The 23,372-nt window shown below is 38.2% G+C and overlaps 1 protein-coding gene and 1 non-coding gene across 2 annotated transcripts; one reads left to right on the top strand and one right to left on the bottom strand.

Moving 5' to 3' along the window:
• Nucleotides 1–1,718: 1,718 nt before the first annotated feature.
• Nucleotides 1,719–17,792, bottom strand: LOC114053809 (serpin B6-like). The gene is made up of 6 exons (XM_027876937.1): nt 17,628–17,792; nt 11,169–11,306; nt 9,837–9,954; nt 7,741–7,883; nt 7,366–7,518; nt 1,719–2,506 (listed from the first exon to the last, which is right to left on the bottom strand). Exons 1-6 carry the CDS (start codon nt 17,790–17,792, stop codon nt 2,093–2,095), a joined length of 1,131 nt encoding a protein of 376 aa, XP_027732738.1. The 3' UTR covers nt 1,719–2,092.
• On the top strand, nt 14,027–14,133 carry LOC114054332. The gene has a single exon (XR_003570457.1). It is a non-coding gene; the product is annotated as a U6 spliceosomal RNA (small nuclear RNA).
• Nucleotides 17,793–23,372: the final 5,580 nt, after the last annotated feature.

The following is a 23,372-nucleotide window of genomic DNA, read 5'->3' as shown; positions in this document are numbered from 1 at the left end:
CCTCTTTCTCCTTTCCTCTCTTTGCCATCCTGTCTATACTTCCATCCTTCCTCCCTCCATCTCTCCTTTTCTTTCAACCTCCCTCTCATTTCCTCCCTTCCTCTCTTTCTCCATCTCTGTCTCTTTCTCCCACCCTCTCTCTCCTTCTGTCCCTCTCTCTTTTCCTCCCTTTTTCTCTTTTTGCCATCTTCTATTTCCCTCCCATCCTTTCAAAACTCTCTCTCCTTCCCGCCCTTTTTCCTATTCTGTCTTTTTGGTACCCATTGTCACTCCAGAATTTTATTTTAGTCATTATTTAATAAATTTTTGGAGTGAAATGCATCCATTTTAAGTTTATCATGGCAGTTCATGTTAGATTACATGATTTTTCACCAGTTTGCTTTCCAGTTTTCCTAGCAGTTGTCAAATAGTGAATCTGGGCTTGGCTGCTCATTTAAGACGAGCCTTCTAGATTTATATTATTTTGTATACTTCATACCTAATGTTGTACTGATTGGTTTCACTTTTTTAAAGGAAATTTCATATTATTTTCATGATTAATGTTTTGTAATATAATCTGAGATGTACCCACCTTAGTAGTCTCTCTTCTGAGCTTCAGTCCAGCGTCTCTGGCTTTTGGACATCTCAAATTCAGCACATCAAAAACCGACTTCATAATCTTTCTCATAAAATCTACCCAACTTCCACATTTCCTTATTGCTTTAGAGATTCTCATTTTTTGCAGTCACCTAGGACCATTTTTATTTACATAATATTTGTGTCCCCTTCTCTTCATTCATTCACCCATTACTCTAATTGAGGTCCTCATCATTTCCTTCCTGTACTATGGCAATAGTCTTCTACTTGTTCTCCTCAGCTAAAGTCTCTCCCCTCTCCAAATCATCCTCTAGTCAGCTTCAAATATTTTTTTTTCTATAGAACAGATCTGACTACCTCCCCACATCAAAGAACTCCACCGAGTCTGTTTTATCAAAGCTATTCATACCCTGCTCCTTTAGTACCTTTCCAGTCTTCATGTACCTTAGGCTCTTCCATGCACTATATATTCCAATAACACTGGCTTATTCTCATTTCAACATGACACTTCCTCTCCCTTCTCTATGCTTTCACACACATGGATACATTACCCCTTCACTTCTACCTCTTACTTTCCCAGATTTCTTTTGAGATTCAGCTCAAATTCCACCCACTCCATAAGGCCTTTCCTAGTTCTCACAAAAAATGACTTCTCTTGGAGGCCCTTCCATGGACCCTCCTGTAAATATCTCCTATCTAACTAATTGTTTACATGTTGTCTTCCCTATTACAATGCAAAGTTATCTAGGGCAGGGACTAGTTTCTTCTACCACCCCACCCCTTTTTTTCTTTTCTTTTTTTCCCCCTCATATTTAACTGGACTTATTTTTTTCATGTTTTTTAAATTTAATTTACAGTTTCTATGTGCTCTGGAACCTAATCTAGTTTTATAAAGGTACAATGTACAATGCTAAGAAATATGTATATTCTTACAATTCACATTTAGATGTCATAATTTTTCAGGTATTAATCTTCTGCCCATGTAACCTCTCCTATCATTAAATCAAAAACATTTTCTTATTGTTAAAAGCACAGCACTTTTAGTCACACACAGTATAGTTCTGCTATTTAATCTCAGGAAAACAAAGGTACAGGTGGTAGGAAGGGTGTTTTTTTTTGTTAGAAATATGTCTATGGCTTAACCTACAAGGACTCAATGAACATCATTGACTAATTCCCTCTACTTATACTAAAGATGTAAGAACATAACAAAGAAGAGAGACTATTTGATAGACTTAGACCCTCCTACCCAGGTCACACCAGTACAGGCTTTTCCTCTTACATTCTAAATGTTCACACTCCTAACCTTATCCCTAGTGCCTGTCAGGATGAAAATTTACAAGGTTACATAGTCCATATGCAAAGTTTCACAATAAAGTGTTTTACATATTTTTGTTTCCTACCTAAGGTTACTATGGCTTGCATGCACACAGATAGCATTTTTATGGATCTTAGGAAGAGAGGGTCAGGGAAGTAGCAAAAGAGAAAATGTTCTGGGGATAGTGACTGCATCTCTTTAAGGAGAGGAAACTCTGCCACAGAACAGGATACTTTTGGTTTTATAGCTCCAGATAAAAAATAGAAAGAAACCATTAGCCTTTAGTTCTTCATCTCTCTTTGAAGCTGCTGGTATCTCTGCTGCTATAGTGGCAGCAGATGCCTTGATGCCCTCTTCGTTGATTTCCAGGCAAGATGTATGTAAAACCTTGGATAAATACAAATGTTTGAGCATCAACATTCCAGAAAAGTCAGCCTTTTGCTCATCAAATGCATCTGACATTCCCAAACTGTAGAGGACATGCTCCAAGTCACAGGTCTCTTCCATCTTGATTTTGGGGAGTAAAAATGTCTTGTCATGATTTTCCATCAAGGCCATTGCTTCTGGCTTTGTCCAGGTTAGAAATCTTTCATAGGTAAGCCCTTTTTCCAACTGGAAGACAAAAGTTGGAAATCCTAAGATCCTGCTACCTGCATAACTCTATATGTTCATATTCCTTCCACACTGAAGCTACAAATCAACTGTTTCCCTAGAGTCTGTTGCAATTTTAGTCTGTTTGCCAGTCAATGTCTATGCTTTAAGCCTCTCCTCCTTTCTTTCCTTCCTGCTAACCTCATCTTCCAAGATACATTCTTCCCTGACCTTTGGGATTAGGTTTAATTTTAACTATAACCACATAATTGAGGAGGAATTGAAGAAAAGTCTAAGCACTTTACAATTTCCTGTTAATAATACACGACTGGGATGGGGGTGAGAAAGCTAAAGGAATTTGACACAATGGATTGAAGTCTGACAAATCATAGATTAGTTAACAGTTGGTAAGTATCATGTGTTGCACAGAAGAGGAGGGTAAGTGGATAGCACGCTGGAACTGAAGTTAGGAAGACCGAGTTGTGTCTTAGACATAACAACCCTTGCAAAATCATGTAACCTGTCTGGGACTTATTTAATTCATCTGTAAAATGGGTATAATATAGGACCTACCTCCGAGTCATTGTGAAAATCAAATAAGATAACATAGGTAAAGCACTTTGCCAACTTAAAACACTTGTAAATGGTAGTTATTATTGCTGTGGTCGGATTCAGTATACAAATCACCCAAAATAATATACATTCTGTAGCTTTGTGTTAATGAGCCTTTCTTTTATCTTCTTTCTGAGGCATTGAATCAGGATCTCTATCAGTAGCTTTGTACTTGATATTTTCTCTTTTAGGGGATTCTGTTCTTGGCTTGATTTCTTCAATCTAACCATAAGATCTGAAAGGTCATGTTTATTCAAGAAGTAATTATTATCCGCTATGTGCCAGTTACTGTGCCAAGTGCCGCAGGTATAAAGAAAGGCCAAGACAGTTCCTGTTCTCAAGGAGCTCACAGTTCAACGGAGGGAGGCAGCATGCTAACAAGTATGTGCAAACAAGACATATACAGGATTAATTGAAGATAATTAACAGATGCAAGACACTGACATTAAGAGGAACTTGAACGACTTCTTAGAGAAGGTAGAATTTTCCTTGGGACTCAAAGGATGCTAAATGGATTCAGAATGGACCAGGGTTCATCTTGCCTCTGATACACACTGGCAATCTGACTGTGGGCAAGTTCCTTAAACTCTCAGTAATCACAGGTAACTCTCCAAAACTACAGATTACAGAGAAAATGCTGATCTGCATTGGAATTCGCTTTGCCCATGAAATAATAGGTATAGTTAAAAAAAATGATCAGATGATCTAAAGATTTAGAAAGCCTCTAGTGCAAACCCTTCTCTTTTACAGATGAGGAAACTGAGGCCCAGAGAGATCAAGCGACTTCCCCTGGGTTAGACAAGTACCATTACCACTTTTTAAAACAAGATGAAATCAGTAAGGGTATCTTAAAATGGAGAGGCTAAAACCCTTTCCTACAAAGTATAAATTCAATGGTTTCTAATGCCTTTCCAGATAAATCAGTGGCAAGTCTTTATGAATAAAAGAAATACAAGGTAGTATTTATAGAGTTCTTTGATAGAACAATAGGAATTGGACTGGCGATGTCTTTGTTAAGGAAACACTTGAGAGAGAAATCTCATTCCCTATACTCAATGACCTGCATTGGTTCTACAATTTATAGTCACACAGGTGCCTAGATCAATGGAAAGTTAAATGACTTATACCAGATCACACAGTTAGTTTGTGTTAGCAGCAGGACTTGAATCCAGGTTTTCCTGGGCTCCAGGCTAGCTTTCTATTCCCTTTCCTTTGCTGCTTCAAATTCAATCTGTATAATAAAAACAGCATTGTTTTCTGTTCTTCATTTGGTGACAGATTGGATGGAATGAAAGTAGCCTTTAGAGCTATATATTCTCTGCCAGCCAGCTAGGCCTGTCCAGCTTGTTTGAGATTATTGAGATTCCTGCCTCTTTACCAAATGAGAAGCATTCCAATGATTTATTTGCAACTTCTTTATAGGAGGTAGAAAGAAAAAATGGTAGAGGTGTTTCAGATAAAGGAGGTTATGGTTTATGTACATTTGCAGTGTCTTGAAGGAGTTATGAACATGCAGAAATACATGCACAAATAATTTCATGAAAATGTGTTTATATACACACATGTATGTGTGTATATAAACATACATATATACACACACACACATATACACACAAATATCATGACACTTCAACTGAAATAAGGCCAAATTCTGGTGTGGGAGGTGAAAATATAGGAAAAGATTAGAGGTAGAATATTGAAGAATTCACCTTTTATGCTTGGGCTGGGAAAGGAAGGGAGATTTAGGGAAAGGGAACCTGGCTGACAGATCTATGTTAGTTCAGGGTGGGCTCCAGGACCTAGAATAAACTAATAACGTTTCTTCACCCACAGAAACAGCCACATCTAAATGTCTACTAACCTTAACTAAACTAGTTAAGGTCTAACTTGTGTTTGAAGGAATAGGATACCATCTGGTTCGGGCTACTTTGGATTCTTTTTTGTTTGTCATCTTCAAAGGGCTAATTCAGGTTAATCTTGGGGGAAGGGGAACAGAAAGAAACAAATGTTTATACAGTACCTACTACATTCCAGGCACTCTCATTTGATCCTCAAAACAACCCTGTAGGTAGGTACTGTAATTATTCCCATTTTATAGTTGAGGAAACTGAGGCACACAGAGTAAAGTAACTTGCTCAGAGTCACAGAGCTAGGAAGTATCTGAGGCTAGATTTGAACTCAGACCTTTCTGACTTCAGGCCCAGCATTGTACTACCTAGCTCAGGGCAAACCTGAGGGTCGACTGAGAAAGCCTAGAAAGATTTCAGGGGAAAAACAAAACAAAATAGAGCAAAAAACAAAACCACTTCTTCCTCATCCTCCCATCTGCTTATTGTTTCCCAAAGTTCCTTTAGTGACAAGAAAAAGCCACTTTTTTTTCTCTAAGGAGAGATCAAAGGTACATGACAGTGTGCGTATGTTAAGATATCAACTCAACAACTGAATAATTAATAATACCTTTGTTCCCGTCTTTGAAAGAAGAAAAAGAGGTGGTTGTTTTTGAAATGAGGGGACAATTCCCTCTTGCTATGAGAAGGTGTCTGGCCTTTAAAAGTTTAGGACAGAGGTTCCCAAACTTATTTGGCCTACCACCCCCTTTAAAAAAAGTACTCAGTGCCCCCTTGAAATGTACTTTCTTTAACCCCTTAATTTTTTTAAAATTTGTATCATTTCAAAAACATATAAAATATATATTTAAAATAATGCATCTTAAATTTAACAATTTATTATAAATTTGTGTGGTTTTCATGACTTAAAATTTTGATGATGCAATATTGCTTCATGAAACTGTATAGTACTATACTGTAAACAAGTCATTACACGAACAAATTCCTGCTGAAGCATGCTAGATTTTCTGACAATGGTCAACAAGCTTGCCTGCCAACACTTGCTTGTTAAGACCTGTTGGTGGACTTCACCACTGATCAGTTATACCTTGCATTTTGTGTGTTTATTTGGTTGTATTTTGTTTTTTTTCGGCAATTGGGGTTGAGTGACTTCACACAGTTCACAAGTGTCAAATGTTTGGTCTGAGGCCAGGTTTCAACTCAGGTCCTCCTGACTTCAGGGCCAGTGCTCTATCCACTGCACCACCTAGCTGCCCCTTTGTGTGTTTATTTGGAAAATAACGTAATCACTACAACTTTAAATGTGTTACACAACAGATGAAACATACAGTTTTTCAAAATTTTCTTATTTTCTCGTCTTTCCTTATACTTCCACTGCCCCCTTATTTTTATTCAACAGCCCGCAATTGTACCTGAGGATACTACTGGCCCCCATCATTCCAGCACCCCCCAAGGGATGTTATCACCCACTTTGGGAACCCATGTGTGGACAAAAAACATTTATAATTTTGCCAAGGATTGGTCTTCTACTCTAAACTGAAATATAAATTCCTTGAGGGCTAGTACTCTTTCTTTGGTATTTTATCCCCAGGTTTAGCATAGTACTTAGTTAACTGCTTAATAAATTCTTTTGCGTTCAGACAAAGCATGTGGAAAGAGACTGCGATGCTTCATTTGCAGGAGAATCCAGAGGTAGGAGAGGGGTTAGAACATTGAAATATGCAACTGAAGGAATACCAAGATAGATCTAAGGCAGGTACAGTGTGAAAAGCTGGTTGAAGGAAGGAGGGGAATATCCATGGAATGGAGAATGGAAGTAAGAACAAGAATCAACTTAGATTGGGAAGCTGGGAAAAATAGTGGATATGCATGGTGCTTAGATATACAGGTTGCTACTAATATGAGAAGGTAATATCAAATTTGGATTATACTTGTTAAAAACAGATAATGACACTTTAAAAGGGTCAGGTTATAGATATCAAAAACTAAACATTTTCCCAACACAACTACAAGCAACCCAAATCTCTGCTTCATAATTATTCCTAATTTTTTTCTTCTTTTTCTCATCTTTCCTGTCCTCCTTACTCTCCCCATCCCCCAGATGACTTAAAGTAACTTAATTCTCAGGACATATTTCCTCTTTTAATGACAGTAACATCATTTCTCTTTTTTGAACAAGTACATTTATGTTGCTTTCAAAATCCAATGATGCTTCAGCAAAAAAAAAAAAAAAATGCTTTATTATCTCAGGAACCCATTCTGTCTTTTCTTGCCACCAACTATGCCTGACCATTTGAATATTCAACATGACAGAATGGGAGTCATTTTCAATGACTATTGTAATAATTGTGTCCCATGGAAGGTATTGCTGGAATGAAGATGTGCCAGAATATAATAGCCATTCTATCCACCCAGCCTTACCTTAGTTAGATCACTATCAGAAGTAAAGACAAGGATCATGGTTAATTCCATTCCACGGTAGGGAAAGATGAATAGCTGTCCACCCAGTTCCTCTAAAGGAGATGTCAGAAACTCCTCTTTGTTCTTCATAATCTGCAATGTTGTTCTCTCATGCTTAAAGGAAACAAACAGATTTATGATTGAAGCCAGGTTACTGAAAAGGGTAGAAGAAAAGCAAACAGGTATCATTTAAAATATTTTCAAATTTATAAACTATTCATGGGTACTTTTAAAATTGAAGAATACTGTAATTAATTCCAATTTATCTCTTCATGACACTTCTAAGGTATCTGGAAATCTATTCCTCTACTCCCCCCATTCATGTTCACACTCTACCTGATTGACTTTTAAAATATCAATATCTGTGTGTTTTGGATCAAATGCCCTCTCCCAGGTTGCTTTAAAGTTGATGGCATTCACAAAGACCAGCAGACTAAGTGGATCAACAAGACCATCAGGTAGAGCCTCTGAAATATTACCTTTTAAGAAAAATAGAAATTAGGTTTAGTTTTTTTCCCCAGAAAAAATATTCTTTTTAATAACATTTGACACGGTTTATGCAAAATAGAATCTAGATTGAGCACCGGGTTTTCAAAGTTTCTGAACTAATTTAATATTAAACATAATCTTAATATAAATTCTTCATTGTCAAAAAAAGATCATTTATACGTCTACAAGGTACATGGCACTATACTAGGCTACTGGTGGTTTGGTAGCATGTAATTCCTACCATCAAGGAAATAATCTTTCATCAAGTAATGAGAGACAAAAAAAGTGCACAAATAAAATGCATATTTAATGTCTCAATAATGTGCTTCCATGGAGATAACAGAAACCATCCTTCCATATCTTTGTAGATTATTTATGAGTTGCAATGGTTAAAAAACAAATAAGCAAAGCAAAAAAACTTTGCCATTTGGTGGAATAATCTTATGAGATAAACTTCTCAATACTTAGTTATATTGGTCAGTGGATCACAGAAATCTAGAGTCTATCACTGGACCCAGACCCCAAGTACTTCATCTTGGGAAATGTTGTGCCACACTCCAAAAACTTTCAAGAATAAAGGGTCAATCAATCAACAAACAGTTGGTAAGTACCTACTCTGTGGCAGGTATAGTGCCAAGTACTAGAGATACAAAAAAGAGGCCAAAGATATTCCCTGTCCTCAAGGAGTTCATAATCTAATGGACAAGACAACAGGCAAACAAGATAAGTAGAAAATGCTTAATAGAAATATGGTACTAGAATTAGAAGGGGTTGGGAAAGCCTTTCCATAGAAGATATAATTTTAGTTTGAGCTCAAAGGAAGCCAGGGAAGGCATAGGCAGAGATGAGGAGGGAGAGCCTTACTGGCTACCAGAAGACAGCCAAAAGAAATGTCTAGATCTGAGAGATAGAGTATCTTGTTTGTAAAAACGAAGCAGTGTCACAGAACCAAAGAGTATGTGGCCAGGGATAAGGTATAAGAAGACTGCAAAGTTAGGAGGGACCTAATTATGAGGGGCTCATGAAACAGAAGAGTATCATCTTTAAAGCTGTGATGAGGTATCAGACTAGAATTTTAGTCCTCCATCAATAAATGGAGAAGTGCAACTATCTGTGCAATATGATGAACCAATAATTGTTTGGATAGGATCAGCTGGGACTTAAACGGGACTTAATGAAGAATGACTCTGAAGGACTAGGTGAATGAAAATTGATAGAAGAAATAATGTAAGCAGGTCTCACTGTGGGGAAAAAAAAGTGAAAAATAGAAAATGGGAAAAGGATACTTGGCTGGGATGGAAGGCATGAATATCAGTTTCTGAAAAGGTGACTATGGTTAAATAGAGTGGGGAACTATGGTAGCGCTTCTAGCATCCTACACAGGCTTCATTGCATTTGATCACTGATTGGGCCAGAAATCACGACAGAACTGTAATGTGGCTGAAAAATGCAAGACAACCTAGGGTAGAAGGCACAGACAGATATATTTGGGTTCTCTGTAATGACAGCTTCCTAAAGATTATAGCATTCCAAATGTGGAATGGGCTGCATTATGGGATACGATGTTCCTGCTCACTCCATGCTTATGAAGATGATCCCTTGTCAATTCTGCTGTGGAAGGGACCACCGGCAAGGTATAGGTAGGACTAGACAGCTGCTGAGCTGCCCATCAACAATGAGATTCTGTAGTAATGGTAGCCATCTCCAGGGTGGGGGTAGGGATGGAGGAGAGGAAAAAAAGAAAAAAATGTGCAGGATGTATTGGTTGTATATTTGAAAGGAGTAGCAAGTTGTGCATAGCAGATCTGCAGTTTCAAGTACATTCATCTTTTTATTGCACTAGGTTATGAAAATGTTTTAGCCCATAAATTAAAAATAAAATGAAAAGAATTTTCCTGAAAAGATGACAGATACAGATAACACAGAAAGACAGAATTCATAACCTTCAGTCTTCTCTGCTACCCAAGCATTTATGTGTTTCCTGACAGTCTCTGTTTCCTGAGAAAAGCAAACATCTTCCATCACTGAATTGCAGAATTCGAAACAGGAGTCCCTAAAGGACTAGAAGAGGAAAAAATAGGGTCAGAACAACATCCCTCCTTCTACATTCTTCACATTTTCTATGATATATATATATATATGTATATATATATGGAATATGCTATACATACATACACATTTGCTATGTGACCCTGGACAAATCCCTAATTCTCAATGCCCCAGGTAACTCTCTAAGACTGTAAGTAGCACGGAAGGTACCATCCTGCAGAGCAGAAAGGATTTTCCTGATCTGGGAGTTCACTATACTAATTAAATCACAGGTCCAGATAAGCAAATAAATACATATTAGTCCTTGCTCATATACCATTAACAACCTAGAGAAGAAACATTCTATTCAAGACAGAATCTATTCTAAAAACTAAATAAAAAAAATTCAAGAGTGTTAGTCTATCTCAAAAATGAGGCAGTAAACTTTTCAAGGATAAATAATCAATCTTATAGTGCTTTTGCATTAGTTTTATTTTACAGTAATGTCTTGAATACAAAGTAGGTACTTATATTTGTTGAGGCTTGATTAATATATAGTAATTGCTACCACTTCTTCCCAAGTTTTTGGCTATCCTAATCTAGGGCCTTCGTTTGTTCTTAGCAATTAGGAGACTAGAAAGAAAAAAGAGCAATATCCTTATTTCTGAAAACAATCATCAAAATTTCCCAGGATTTAGAAAACTTTTTTTTTTGACTGGAATGGTGGTATGTGCCTATAATAAGGCTGAGGCTGGTAAATGGCTTGAGCTTGGGAATGCAGAGCTGCAACAGGGCTAATATAGATGGGCTGTCCACACTAAGTCTAATATCAAAATTGTGAACTTCTAGGAATGAGGGCCACCAGGTTGCCTATGGAGGAGAAAACTGGCCCAGATTAGAAAGAGAGCAGGTTAAAGCTCCTATGCTCAAAGAAAGAGATTCTGCCATGACTTGCCCCTGCACATCCAGTCCGAGTGAAATAGAGGGAAGGGAAGGAGAAAACCAAAGAGAAAAAGGAAAGAAATTTTTTTTCCCCTAATGGGCTACATTCACATCTTAACCACAAGTTCTCAATGTTCATGCAAATTGTGTTATTAGACAGTACAGTATCTAAATAGAAGCAGTGAAGTAGGGTAGAGAAAGGACTAGTCTAGTCTCAGACTTTCTTCCCATTTTCTTCATCATTAATTATTTTCATTTCCATTCTTCATTATGACTTCATGATAAAATAGAAATATATGACTTACTGTGAGGAAATTTAGAGTGTTTTCTCCAAAGAGCTTGTTGGTAGTTTTAATCAGATACCAGGTGGATGACTTGTTCATTTCAGCAAGAAGTGACCTGAATCCCCAGAAAGTATTTTTACTTCTGTTTAAAGAAAGTAACTAAGAAAAACAAAGACATTAACTTTCTCAGTTGGTCTCTGAAGAATGATTAGCAGAAACAAACCTCACTAGTGAATGCTTCATAGGATCTTGGACTATTGAGAAAATGAGTTCATTGTGAAAGGACTCTATAGGATTATGTATTTGAGAAGGAGGCAGGTGCTCAATAAACTCTTTTATGCAAGGGAGAAAGGGAAAAAAACAGTCCGACGACTGATAGAACAACTCTAACATCATTCTGGAGAGCACACAAATGCACAGAAAGAAACAGCAATTTTGTCGGCAAAGCTGAGAGTAGCTCTCCAGACTCAGACTTCCATTGGATTTGGTCTCATGAAGTTACGGATTTTGAGGCCAATTTTTTTCCCTCTAACCAGAGTAGATTGTGAAACACATTGGAGGTTCTCTGCTCTAACCAAGCTGAATTAGTTCACTTAGAGCTGGAATCATAAGGCCCAGGTTTAAATGCAGGCTCTCCCACCCAATAGCTAGGTGACTATGGGAAAGTTACTTTAAGTAAACTCTGTCTGGTATTACTATTGTGAGGAAAGCATCTTCTAACCCTTAAAGAGAGACAGACATTTTCTTAGCTCTTTTAGGTTATATCAGTTAAGTACAAGCTCTGAGAGGTACTACTCAAAGCTAGGAAGTCTTCAGAGGTTTTCCCACAGATCAGAGCTTTATTTGGAGTTGGCAAGACCCGAGTTTGAATCCTTCCTCAGACACTTATTAGTTGCATGGCCCTGCATAAGTTAGGCAGTTAAGTGGCACAGTGGATCGAGTGCTGGGCCTAGAGTCAGGAAGATCCCAGTTCAAATCTGACCTCAGATGCTGACTAGCTGTGTGACCCTGGGCAGGTCACTTAATCCTGTTTGCCTCAGTTTCATCATTTTTTCCCCCAACTGTACAATAATTTATTAAACACTTCTTCCTCTGTTCATTTCCACTATAATTTTGTTTCATGCAGAAGACTTTTTTTTTAAAAACCTTTTTCTTCTTTTTTTTCTTATATAATTTCAATTTTATTTCCCACATTTTGTCTATCAGATAGACACAGGCTTTTTACAAGGTTCTGCAGACTATAGCCTTCATTTTTTTTTAATTAAACAATTTATTTATTAATCTTTAGTTTTCAACATTCACTTCCATAAGATTGAGTTTCAAATTTTCTCCCCCTCTGTCTCCTCCCCCTTCCCCAGGACAGCATGCACTCTGATACAGGCTCTATTTATAGGTTCATATTAAGCATATTTTCACATTAGTCATGATGTAAAGAAGAATTAGAACCAATGGGAGGAACCATGAGAAAGAAGAAGCAAAACAACAAAAGAAAAAGAGAGCAAATAGTATGCTTCCATCTGCATTCAGATTCTATAGTTCTTTCTCTGGATGTGGATAGTTTTTTTCCATTGTGAGTCTTTTGGAGTTGTCTTAGATCCTTGTATTGCTGAGAAGAGCTAAGTCTATCAAAGTTAGTCATATCACAACATGGCTGTTACTGTGTACGATGTTCTCCTGGTTCTGCTCACTTCATTCAGCATCAGTCTAGGTTCTTTCTAGGTTTTTCCCCTAAGTCTGCCTTCTCATCATTTCTTACAGCACAACAGTACTCCATTACATTTATATACCCCACCTTGTTCAGCCATTCCCTAATTGATGGGCATCCCCTCAATTTCCAATTCTTGGCCACCACAGAAAGAACTGCTATAAATATTTTTATAGATGTGAGTCCTTTTCCTCTTTTTATGATCCCTTTGGGATACAGTCCTAGAAGTAGCATTGCTAGGTCAAAGGCTATGCACATTTTTATAGCCCTTTGGACAATAGTTCCAAATTGCTCTCCAGAATGGTTGGATCAGTTCACAACTCCACCAACAATGCATTAGTGTTCCAATTTTCCCACATCTTCTCCATCAGTTTTATTATCTTAAAATGAGCTGGAAAAGGAAATGGCAAAGCACTCCAGTATCTCTGCCAAGAAAACTCCAAATGGGGTCACAAAAAGTTGGACGAGACTGAACAACAATAACAACCTGGGTAAGTCACTTAATCTCTCTGAACCTCAGTTTTCTCATTTTAAGTGTGATGGGGGCCTTAAAGTCCCTTCCACCTCTCAGTCTATGAGCCTATGATCAGTGCTTCTAAGTGCAAAGAGAGGTGTTGCCAGATGGTATGACCATAAAATGAATAAAAAAAAATAACCTTCAGTCCTATGCAGTACTTTTAGTCAAGCAATAGAAGAGACATCACTTGATTTGAAGTTGGAGGACCTTGGTTCAAATCCCCTTTCTGACAATTACTACCTATGTGACCTTTGGAAAAAAACATTTCTTTTGGGGCCTAATTTGTTAAATTAATAGGTTAGAGTAGAGGACTTCCAAACCTATTGTATCCCTTGTATCACACTGCTGTGATCATCTACAAGAATTAATGGAGTGGTTGCAGTTAATAACCAAACCTTGTCTAATGATAAACAAGTTGGTACACCACTGGAGAAACGGAACCACCTCTACCTTGATATTTTTGCCATCAAAACAACCAGAAGATAAGAGAGTTACACTTAAGTCAGAGTTAAAATCTAGGACTGACTTTAGACAGGAGATAGTAGAGGAGTTGGTGCTACTGATTTCATCATGAACCAAAAGACAAAGATACATATTCTGAGTCAATTGCTCTCCTCATTCTACATAGTTCATTATGACCATGAAAAAGAGAACCCTGTGTTTGCTTCAGCAGCTCATATACTAAAATTGGAATGATACAGAGATGATTAGCATGGTCCCTGTGCAAGGATGATATGCAAATTCGTGAAATGTTCCATATTTGTATTAGAGAAATGTACATCAAAACAACTCTGAGGTACCACATCACACCTATCAGATTGGCCAACATGACAAAACAGGAAAATGATAAGTGCTGGAGAAGATGGGATTGAACAAGGTGGGGTATATAAATGTAATGGAATACTGTTGTGCTGTAAGAAATGATGAGCAGGTACACTTCAGAAAAACCTGAAAAGACTTGTATGGACTGATGCAGAGTGAAGTGAGCAGAACCAGGAGAATGTTGTACACAGTAACAGCCACATTGTGTGATGACTAACTTTGATAGACTTAGTCCTTCTCAGCCATGCAAGGATCTAAGACATCTCCAAAAGTCTCATGATGGAAAATGCTATCCACATCCAGAGAAAGAACTATGGAGTTTGAATGCAGATTGAAGCATACTATTTACTATTTTTTCTCCTTCTGTTTTGTTTTCTCCTATTGGTTCTAACTCTTCTTTACAACATGATTCTTGAGGAAATATGTTTAATAGGAATGTATACGTAGTGCCTATATCAGATTGCACACTGTCTTGGGGAAGGAGGGCGAGAAAAATTTAAAACTCCAAAGCATAATGGAAGTGATTGCTGAAAACTAAAAATAAATTAATAATTAAAAAAAAAAAGAAAAAGAGAACCTGAAGCTAACACCAACTTATGCACCAATAGGCAGGTCTCTTCAGTCCACTTCACATTGTGCCCTGCTTGAGGGGACTAATTCCAAAGACTATTATTCATTGATGAGTGAAGTGCAGAAAGTGAAAAAATAGAGCTATTACATGAAGGTGTTGACCATATCCATCAAAACCAACATATGGGGGCTGCTAGGTGGAGCAGCAGATAGAGCACTGGCCCTAGATTCAGGAAGGCCCGAGTTCAAATCTGACCTCAGACATATAACATTTACTAGCTTTGTGACCCTGGGGAAGTCACTCAACCCCAATTGCCTTAAAAAAAAACCATATGACTTGCTGCTCAGTGACATCAATGCAAAGATAGGCTCAGGAATAGAAGACAAAAACATGGTTTGGGACCCAAGCAAAGGAGGAACCCAAAGGCTTGTAAGCTACTCAGAAACTTTATACCTATATATAAAGAATACTTTCTTCAAGAAGAAAATTAGATGGGAAAAACATTGAACAGCACCAAAAAAAAAAAAAAAGAAAGAAAAGAAAAGAAAAAGAAAAAAAATTGATTATGTCTCAACTTATAGGAAGTTGATTACCAATACAGTAGTCATTTTAGAATTAGAGAAAAATTTCTGCCTTTTTAGAAATAGTCAAAACAAATACCATATTAGAAGGCAATATGGGACTACCATTTTACTGATATCAAGTACTCCTATGTGAGTAACTTTCCTTTACCAATGCAGGTCAGTACCTTCCCTGTAACTCATAGTCTTGAGAGTTGCCTAGAACTCTTAGAAAAATGTTCAGTGACTTGCCCATATTCCCACAGCCAGCATGTGTCAGAGGCAGGGTTTGAACCCCAAACTTCCTAACTTTGAGGCCATTTCTCTATCCACATCATTTTAACTTCAAATTAGAAGAAAAGATAAAACTGAAATGTTATGAAATACATTATAGCAGCTCTAGTCCAACCTATTCAAAGAAGTGGTCAACTCTGGGAAACAGACAAAAGGAAAGACATTGGTTCCCTCACCATTTCTTAGAGACGTTGAATCGCTGCAAAACAGTGCCACATACAAGTTAAAGAACCCAGAAATCACCTCAACCAGTGATTCCTTAATAAACTCTTTTCAACTTATGAACTGCCAGGTAGAAAGAAGCAAAGGACAATAACAGTTTCAAATATAAGCTCATCTGCAAAATATGACTGAGGAAAGTGATGTATGATTACAACTATCACATCACAAAATGGTGAAAAGTAGTGGAGAGAATGAGCCCACAGAGAACTTGAAGTGAAAGAGAATAGCAATGTAGGTTGTGTGTGTTATCCATGTAGGTTGTGTGTCTACATTAGTCTGCCTGGAAGTGGCTTTCAAGAAGGCATGAATATAGTCTTCTCTGCCCACCATTCTCCAAGGAAAACCAATTCCTGCTAGATAGGGAAATGATCAGGAACATGAGATTTGCTGCTCTCTTCTTAGAGAAAAGGTACCAGACTACAATTATATCTATCTGGCCTCCTAACTATTGTTAGTTTAGGAGAAATCATTTTCAGGTTCAAACCACTCTCTCTTTAATGGGAGAGAAGTATTCTAAGCTATATATCCAAAGGCTTAGCCCCTTTCCCACTAAATACCAGTTCCACAATAACCATCAAACAAAATAAATAGCCAATAAATTCATTTATCCAAGCAAATTACAAATAGATATTGGAAGAAGTTATACAGATTAAAATATACTGGACAACATACAGAGTGAATTAGCTCTCCCACTGGGAATGAGACATTTCAGTTCAATCAAAAAAAAGAGTCTCCAATCTCACTGTGGAAAAATTCCACAGTCTCTCGCAGGTAAGTTAGGAACAGGAACATGAATGAGGCACCGATTCCTCTTCCCAGAGTCGTCTTCCCCTTTCAGGGACCTCTTCCTGAAGAAAGTCTGGAACCGTGTGTGGTCTCTCTCAAAGTTGGAGACCCAAAAAGCAAAGATCTTTCCTCTCCCAACCTCTTGCCAACTCCACCCCCATTCACACATGGAATAGTTAATAATTAATCTCTATCAATGAGAAGAATCTTATGCAACTGGGTTTGAGCACTGGGTTACCTTTTAGTCATATAACGCTCTTCGTAGGAGAAACCAGGAGGAAAATACCAAAGACATGAAATCTCTAATTCTATTATCTTATTATAAAAATACATAAATGTTGTGGAATTGGGTAGAAAAGATTTTGCATGTTTCACTACTGGAAGGCTTTTCTCCACTGCACTTGCTTAATAAGCTTATTGAACATGAACTGACACACCCCAAGCGCGGAAATAGCCGCCATTTTTTAACATGGGACCCATGAAGTGGGCAGAGTTAACAGAACATGGATGAACATATGATGGGCTGTCCAGGAAGGGTGTAACTCAGATGAACTAGACCAATCATAGCCCTGATTGGTAGAGTATGGATCCTGCTAATGGTTTAAAAGTTGATTCTACCACTGAATCAGTGGCCACGTGCTACTAAAGTGCATTGTGCCCGCTTCTCTTGTGAGAAGTGTAATAAAGGCTTTCCTTCACTCACTCACTGTAGTAGGTTTTTGTTTCAGATTTTTCTAACATCTACTTTCAGAGTTCTGTCTCTGATGTTTTTCAAAGATCAACCAGTGTTTTCTAAAATCCACATGTGGGTTTGCCATTTTTTTTCTTTGATATTTGGACTTGACTTTTTTGTTTGTTTGCAATCCTAATCGCAGGATGGTCAGCACAGTATGTGCTGGACCATTACATCTCTATCCCCTTATAATCTTGAAACATACTATAGGCACAGGGCTCTCTCCCCAACTCACTTGGGATGTGAAGGTGGCGGGATAGGTAAACATACCTGTGCTATCTGTGCTGCCGTTTCTCTCTTTGTTCCCAACAGGATCATGTTCAGGGCAAACGAGATGCTTGGGGGAGAAAACACCACATTTCGTGGTTTTTCTTCACAAAGTTTTTTCAGAAGAGTAATGGCAAATGTGACATTTCCTTCAGAAAGAATATCCATGATGGAACCTTGAACAATAACACAGGAAATGAATAATAAATACAAGATTTGGGAGCCTTGCAAGGAAAGGAATGCTTTGCACATAATAGAACTCAATACACATTTCGTTTTCACACTAGGTTTCCCTCAGTATTCAACATTGCCAAACCTTCAGCCTACAGAAAAGACAAACACCTTGAAGGAAAAGTCGATCTTCTTTTGGTGTCTTCCAAGCCCTGTAGATGTTTCCAAAGGTAGTTTTATACTAAGTGAAATGGGCATGCACGGAATAGAACCATGGCCTAAATATCTAAGCACTTTACAAAGGATAGGAGCAGCTCATTTTACACCCACATCCAAATGCAGATGGTGGGAAAAAGTCCACAGGGTGCTTCTGCTATGAGCAGTGATGAAGAGGAAGGAACTTTCCAGGGCAGTGATCAGGAGGGACAGGAACCAGCTGTGAAGGCAGTGCTACTGACACAGGGGTGGGGAACCTGCAGCCTCAAGGCCACATGTGGCTCTCTAGGTCCTCAAATGTGGCCCTTTGACTGAATTCAAACTTCACAGAACAAATACCCTTAATAAAAGGATTTGTTCTGTAAAACTTGGACTCAGTCAAGAAGCCACACTCAAGGACCTAGCTGCTAGTCAAAGTTTCTAGGTAGGAGCAAAACGAGCCAGAGGGTTATTATTAAGAATTATTTAAGGCTAGACCTAATTTGCATGAGTGTAGAACCCCACCCCCACCCCAGTTCACTAGTTACATAAGCCATTTGTTTTCCACATAGAGGGCATAGACTAACGTCAAACCCAAAGAATAAAAATGAGTCTATGCAGGGGTCCTTGTTCGTAGGATTCTCACATCTGGAAGACACACATAGAATTTATAAGTCCTTGTGAACACTGAATGCCTACTGGGCTTGGTGGGGGAGGGTGTGTATGTGGAGGCACTACATAACAAATGCTACAGAGTTTTTGTTTTCTTGACCTTCTTAGGACTCCTCCTACTTTCTCACTATAATAAGAAAATAGTCTGATGGTAGGGATAGTATGTCACCTCTTAATGGTGAGGACTGTTGCCTGTTTTCATATACTGCCTTCTCATTCTTTTTCCACCATAGTTGAACCTCAATCAGTAAAGAAGGATTGAAGGTCGTGTAATTTAGCCCAACCAAAGGTTCTTCAAGGAATAAAAGGTACGATCCCCAAAGCAAACTGAACCCTCCCCCACCCCCTCCACACATACACTATGGAGTAGTAGAAAGAGTGCTAAATTTGGAAGCTAGATGAGACAGGTTCAAATCCCACCTTTACTCCTTACAGCAAGTTTTTCACCTGCACTAAGGTGAGTCACTTAACCTTTGTAGGCTTCACTTTTCTCATCTACAAAATGAAAGAATTGGACTAGATAAATGTCTAAACTTATAGTCCCATGTACAAACATTCTTTTTGAGCTAGTTGACTGTGGTCCCCTCTAAATGATTGCCTCTCCAAACATTCAGTTTGCTATAGAAACATAAACCTGAGGCCTTACCTGTGATGTGTCTCTTCTGTCCTTTTCAGTTTTATTGGGAAGCTATTTCTCTGAGGTAGTTGGGAGGGTTGTTAAATAATCAGGAATAGGTTTGGCAGGTGAAGGGCATCACTGGAATTAGAGGTCATCTAGCTCTCCTCATTTTGCAGACGAGGACGTTGAGGGCCAGGGAGGTTAAGGTCATGCACAGAGTGAGGAGCAGAGCTTAGGTTGATCTTCTGTCTCAAAATCTAATGCTGTAGCAACAAAATTACAAAGCATAAAGGGAACTGTAAAGAAGGTGAATTTTAGTGTGTGTAAGGTGGATTTTTGTTATTCTTTATTAGAGTTTTCTTCCCAGGATTCAGTCATAACAATCTCTAGTTTCCAGGTGTTAGATATGAGTTCTCACCACTGAGTTTCAACCAACTATGGTTGAAAACAGTTTCTATTGCACAGTTGCAATAACTACAGAGATGAAGTAATGTAAAATTGTGAGCCTATCGCTGGCAATATGCCTTCTTTGTCTGTTGCCCTATAAAGCAAGTGGGCGCTAGTCAGTGAGTGGGGACCCCCTTAGGGTGAATGGACAAGCTGAAATGCTGTGCATACCTTGATTGGCCCCCATCAAGGCTTGGGAGGGGGAATCTGTGTGTTTGCTTCAACTGGGCCCCATTGAGATTTGAAGGGATTTAGGGGAGTGCACAAATTGTACCTGTCTCAATTGACCCCATCGAGACAGAGGGTAGTTGCTCCCTCTTCACAACAACCTCTGCAAGAAGGGTTGTTACAGAATGCTAGGAGTTGGTGTTCCCATTATCAGCAAACCCCCTTTGAGAAGACAAGACGAGAATAAAGTAAGTTTATTTAACCCCTTCTTTTGACTCCATTCCTGTCTTCCTGTCTGACCAGATCAAAAGCAAACCTGCTTTTGTGAGAGAGGTGCTTGAAGCCCTCCTGTGTCTCCTACCTAAGAAATGTAGTAGGTGTGTTTACCTGTCTAACAGGGACGCTGTGGTGAACAGAACAGGAAATTAAAATGGTCCAAGGAAATACTGCAGATACTGAGACTCCAATATTTTAGGGGATCCATGGTCTCATTAATGAATCCTTCCAGTGGGGCTGATCAGAACACATCCACACTTCATCTTCTGTAGCTCTTGTCTACATCTCCTACAGTCATCTATAGAGTATTGGTCTCATGCACTAGAGAACTTCCTTTAGAGCCTGTCTTTTTAATATCCCATGTATATCAGTGTAGCACTCATACTCCCTGTTACCCCTCATTCTAATTATATGATTAGCCTCCTATTTCCAATCATCATAGATGATACCTTTCAGGCTATTTCTTGCATAGTTTACCTGTGGTGATATATTCTAGCCTATTTCAACTCCTGCATTTCTCCATATCTCTTAATTGGTAGTGTTGATTTTTTTTTTTAAGATTGTGGTGTTCCAAGAGTAGCAGAATGCAGCAGAATTTTAAAAATTTGTTTTAAGGCTGTTTTTTGGTAAGGAAACAGTTTTTGCATTTCTTTTTATTTATTTTATTTAGTATTTTATTTTTTCCAATTACATGTAAAGAAAATTTTCAATGTTTATTTTTATAAGGTTTTGCATTCTAAATTTTTCTCCCTCTCTTCTTTCCTCCCCAAGATGGCAAACAATCTTATATAGGCTATACATGTGCAGTCATGTAAAAATATATTTCCACATTAGTCTTGTTGTGAAAGAAGAAATGGAAAAAGTCATGAAACAAATGAAGAAAGTGAAAATAGTATGCTTTGATCCACAATTAGCCTCCATCAGTTCTTTCTCATGATGTGGATAGCATTTTCCATCATGAGTCTTCTGGAATTGTCTTGGATCATTGTATTGCTGAGAAGAACTAAATTAATCATAATTGATCATTGTACAATGTAGAGCTGTGCATTTTGAACAAAGCAATACAACTCATTTGCTTCCTCCTATTCAATTCTGGGCCAGATCACTGTTTATTAGCTGTGCCCATCCAAGACATATGTATAGATGAGCTAATTCAATGGGCTTTCCATTAAGCTATATAAAGTAGCCTGGACATTAGTTATTCTTCATCCATTTTATTTTTTCCTGTGTGATTTACTGAACTCTTAAATATTTGTGAATCTCATTAAGGAGGCTCTGTATGGTTCTGAGGTTTGATGCAATGAGCACAATGTTATTCACAAACCAGAATATCTGGAGGGTCTAGACATACATAGAAACTCTAATGATTGTTTGGACTCTGAAACTGGCATCTTTTTTTGACAATGGTAAATATTTTTGGTGACCATATGTATCCCTGATTTTTTGCCAAACAGATCACAACCCTCTCAAATGGACCCAAACCAGATTATATTGGGAATTACTGGGAAATATTTAATTAAATAAATAAAAATACAATAAAACATAGATGATGATATGTGGTTTTATAAACCAATACATGCTATCAGGGATCCCTATGTATCATTTAGTGCCCCCCATTAATGGAGTGGAATTTGACACCACTGCTGTAAAGGGTTTGAGAACTCAAACGACTCCCACTCTCAATGGTCTATTCACAGATTTTAATGATTGTGAAAGTGAGACTTGGTCCATTTGCAGCTTCATAGAATTCAACTCTTTTAGACTTTGCTAGACTTATAAAAGCAAATGTAAAGAAGTGTTTTCATTTAGTCACTACTTTAGGAAGTATGAAAAACTGATAACTTGATGGAACTATAAAGCAGTTAACCATCAGCAACTTGAAGAATTAGTCATACTTCTAATGAACCTTAAAAAGCCAGCCAGATTACATACAAGACATTCTCTGAGATGTCAGTCAAAACAAGAGGAGCTTTGTCAATCAAGGGATTCCTTCCTGGAAGTTAAGAAGAAAACTAGCCATGGAGGAAGAACTTAACTCTTGAGGAGTAATCACTCCTCATCTTTTCTCTTGCAACTATTGGAGGCATGGGGGGAAGGGAGGTGAAGAGTGGAGAGTGGAGTAGGGGAGGATGGAGCAGTTACTAAATCATTCAGAGTTTATTATTTTCATAATGTTACTGTGAGTGTGCAAATTGTTCTCCTGGTTCTGCTCACTTCACTTTGCATTAATTCATAGAAGTCCTCCCATGTTTCTCTGAAATCATCCCCTGCATCATTTTTATAGTACAAACATATCCCATCATATTCATATACCATAATGCATTCATCCTTTCCCCATTTGATGGGAATCCCCTCAGTTTCCAATTTTTTGCCACCACAAAAAGAGCTACTATAAGTGTTTTTATACACATGAGTCCATTACATTTTCTTTGATCTCCTTTGGGTATAGATCTAGTAATGGTATTACAACCCCATCCAAGAACCCCAGAGAGAACTACTCAAAGCTCAGGTTTGGCCAAGTCTAGAGTAGCCTTGTTCCACCCTTCCTTTTGACCTATTTACCATATGGTCCCTCTAAATCAGCCTTAGGTTATGGAATCCTAGTCCGTTGGAAGTTACTGGCTCAAATCATTCTATGGTCAAGTCAAGGCCACCATAGAACTGAACTCTACTTATAATAGTAGATTCTATATAAATGTTAGCTGTTATTATAACCATGTGCCAGGTACAGTGCTAAACATTTTATAAATATTATCTTATTTGATCTTCACAATAACCCTGTTGCTATTCTGATCCCCATTTTATAGTCGAGGAAACTGAGACAAAGCAAAGTCACCCAGCAAGTAAATGTTTGAGGATATATTGGAACTCAGTTCTTCTTGATTCCAGGCCCAATACTCATCCACTGTTTCACCTAGCTGCGCTCGTGGACAGATCATCAAAATAGCACTGCTTGTATGAGTGTCTTAGCCCCCTTCCCTCCTTGCCTCCAGCCAGAGATAGACAAGGCACTAGAGGAGGAATCTGTTCAATCTGAGTCCAGTGCCTGTGTTTTACTGCTTCAGGAATGCCACCTCTGCACATCACAACCCCTCCCCACTTTGACAGACAATTATATGAGTTGTATGGGCCAAAAACAGCCCTTTCACTTGATGGCCCGGCCTCTGGTGATGAGCTTCTATACATCGAGGGTTGATTTG

Source organism: Vombatus ursinus, unplaced genomic scaffold (genome assembly GCF_900497805.2).
Source record: "Vombatus ursinus unplaced genomic scaffold, bare-nosed wombat genome assembly UNPS02014812.1, whole genome shotgun sequence".
NCBI lineage: Eukaryota > Metazoa > Chordata > Mammalia > Diprotodontia > Vombatidae > Vombatus > Vombatus ursinus.
The sequence above is the reverse complement of the archived record's forward strand: the minus strand, read 5'-3'. Positions and strand labels throughout refer to the sequence as shown.

Excerpts from the sequence above, each read along its gene's own strand:
- LOC114053809 (XM_027876937.1), bottom strand. The coding sequence starts at position 17,792 with ATGGATATTCTTTCTGAAGGAAATGTCACATTTGCCATTACTCTTCTG. Across the intron at positions 11,307-17,627 it reads CGGCAGCACAGATAGCACAG|TTACTTTCTTTAAACAGAAG; the intron begins GTATGTTTACCT and ends TGTTTTTCTTAG. Across the intron at positions 7,884-9,836 it reads GGTAGCAGAGAAGACTGAAG|GTAATATTTCAGAGGCTCTA; the intron begins GTTATGAATTCT and ends TTTTCTTAAAAG.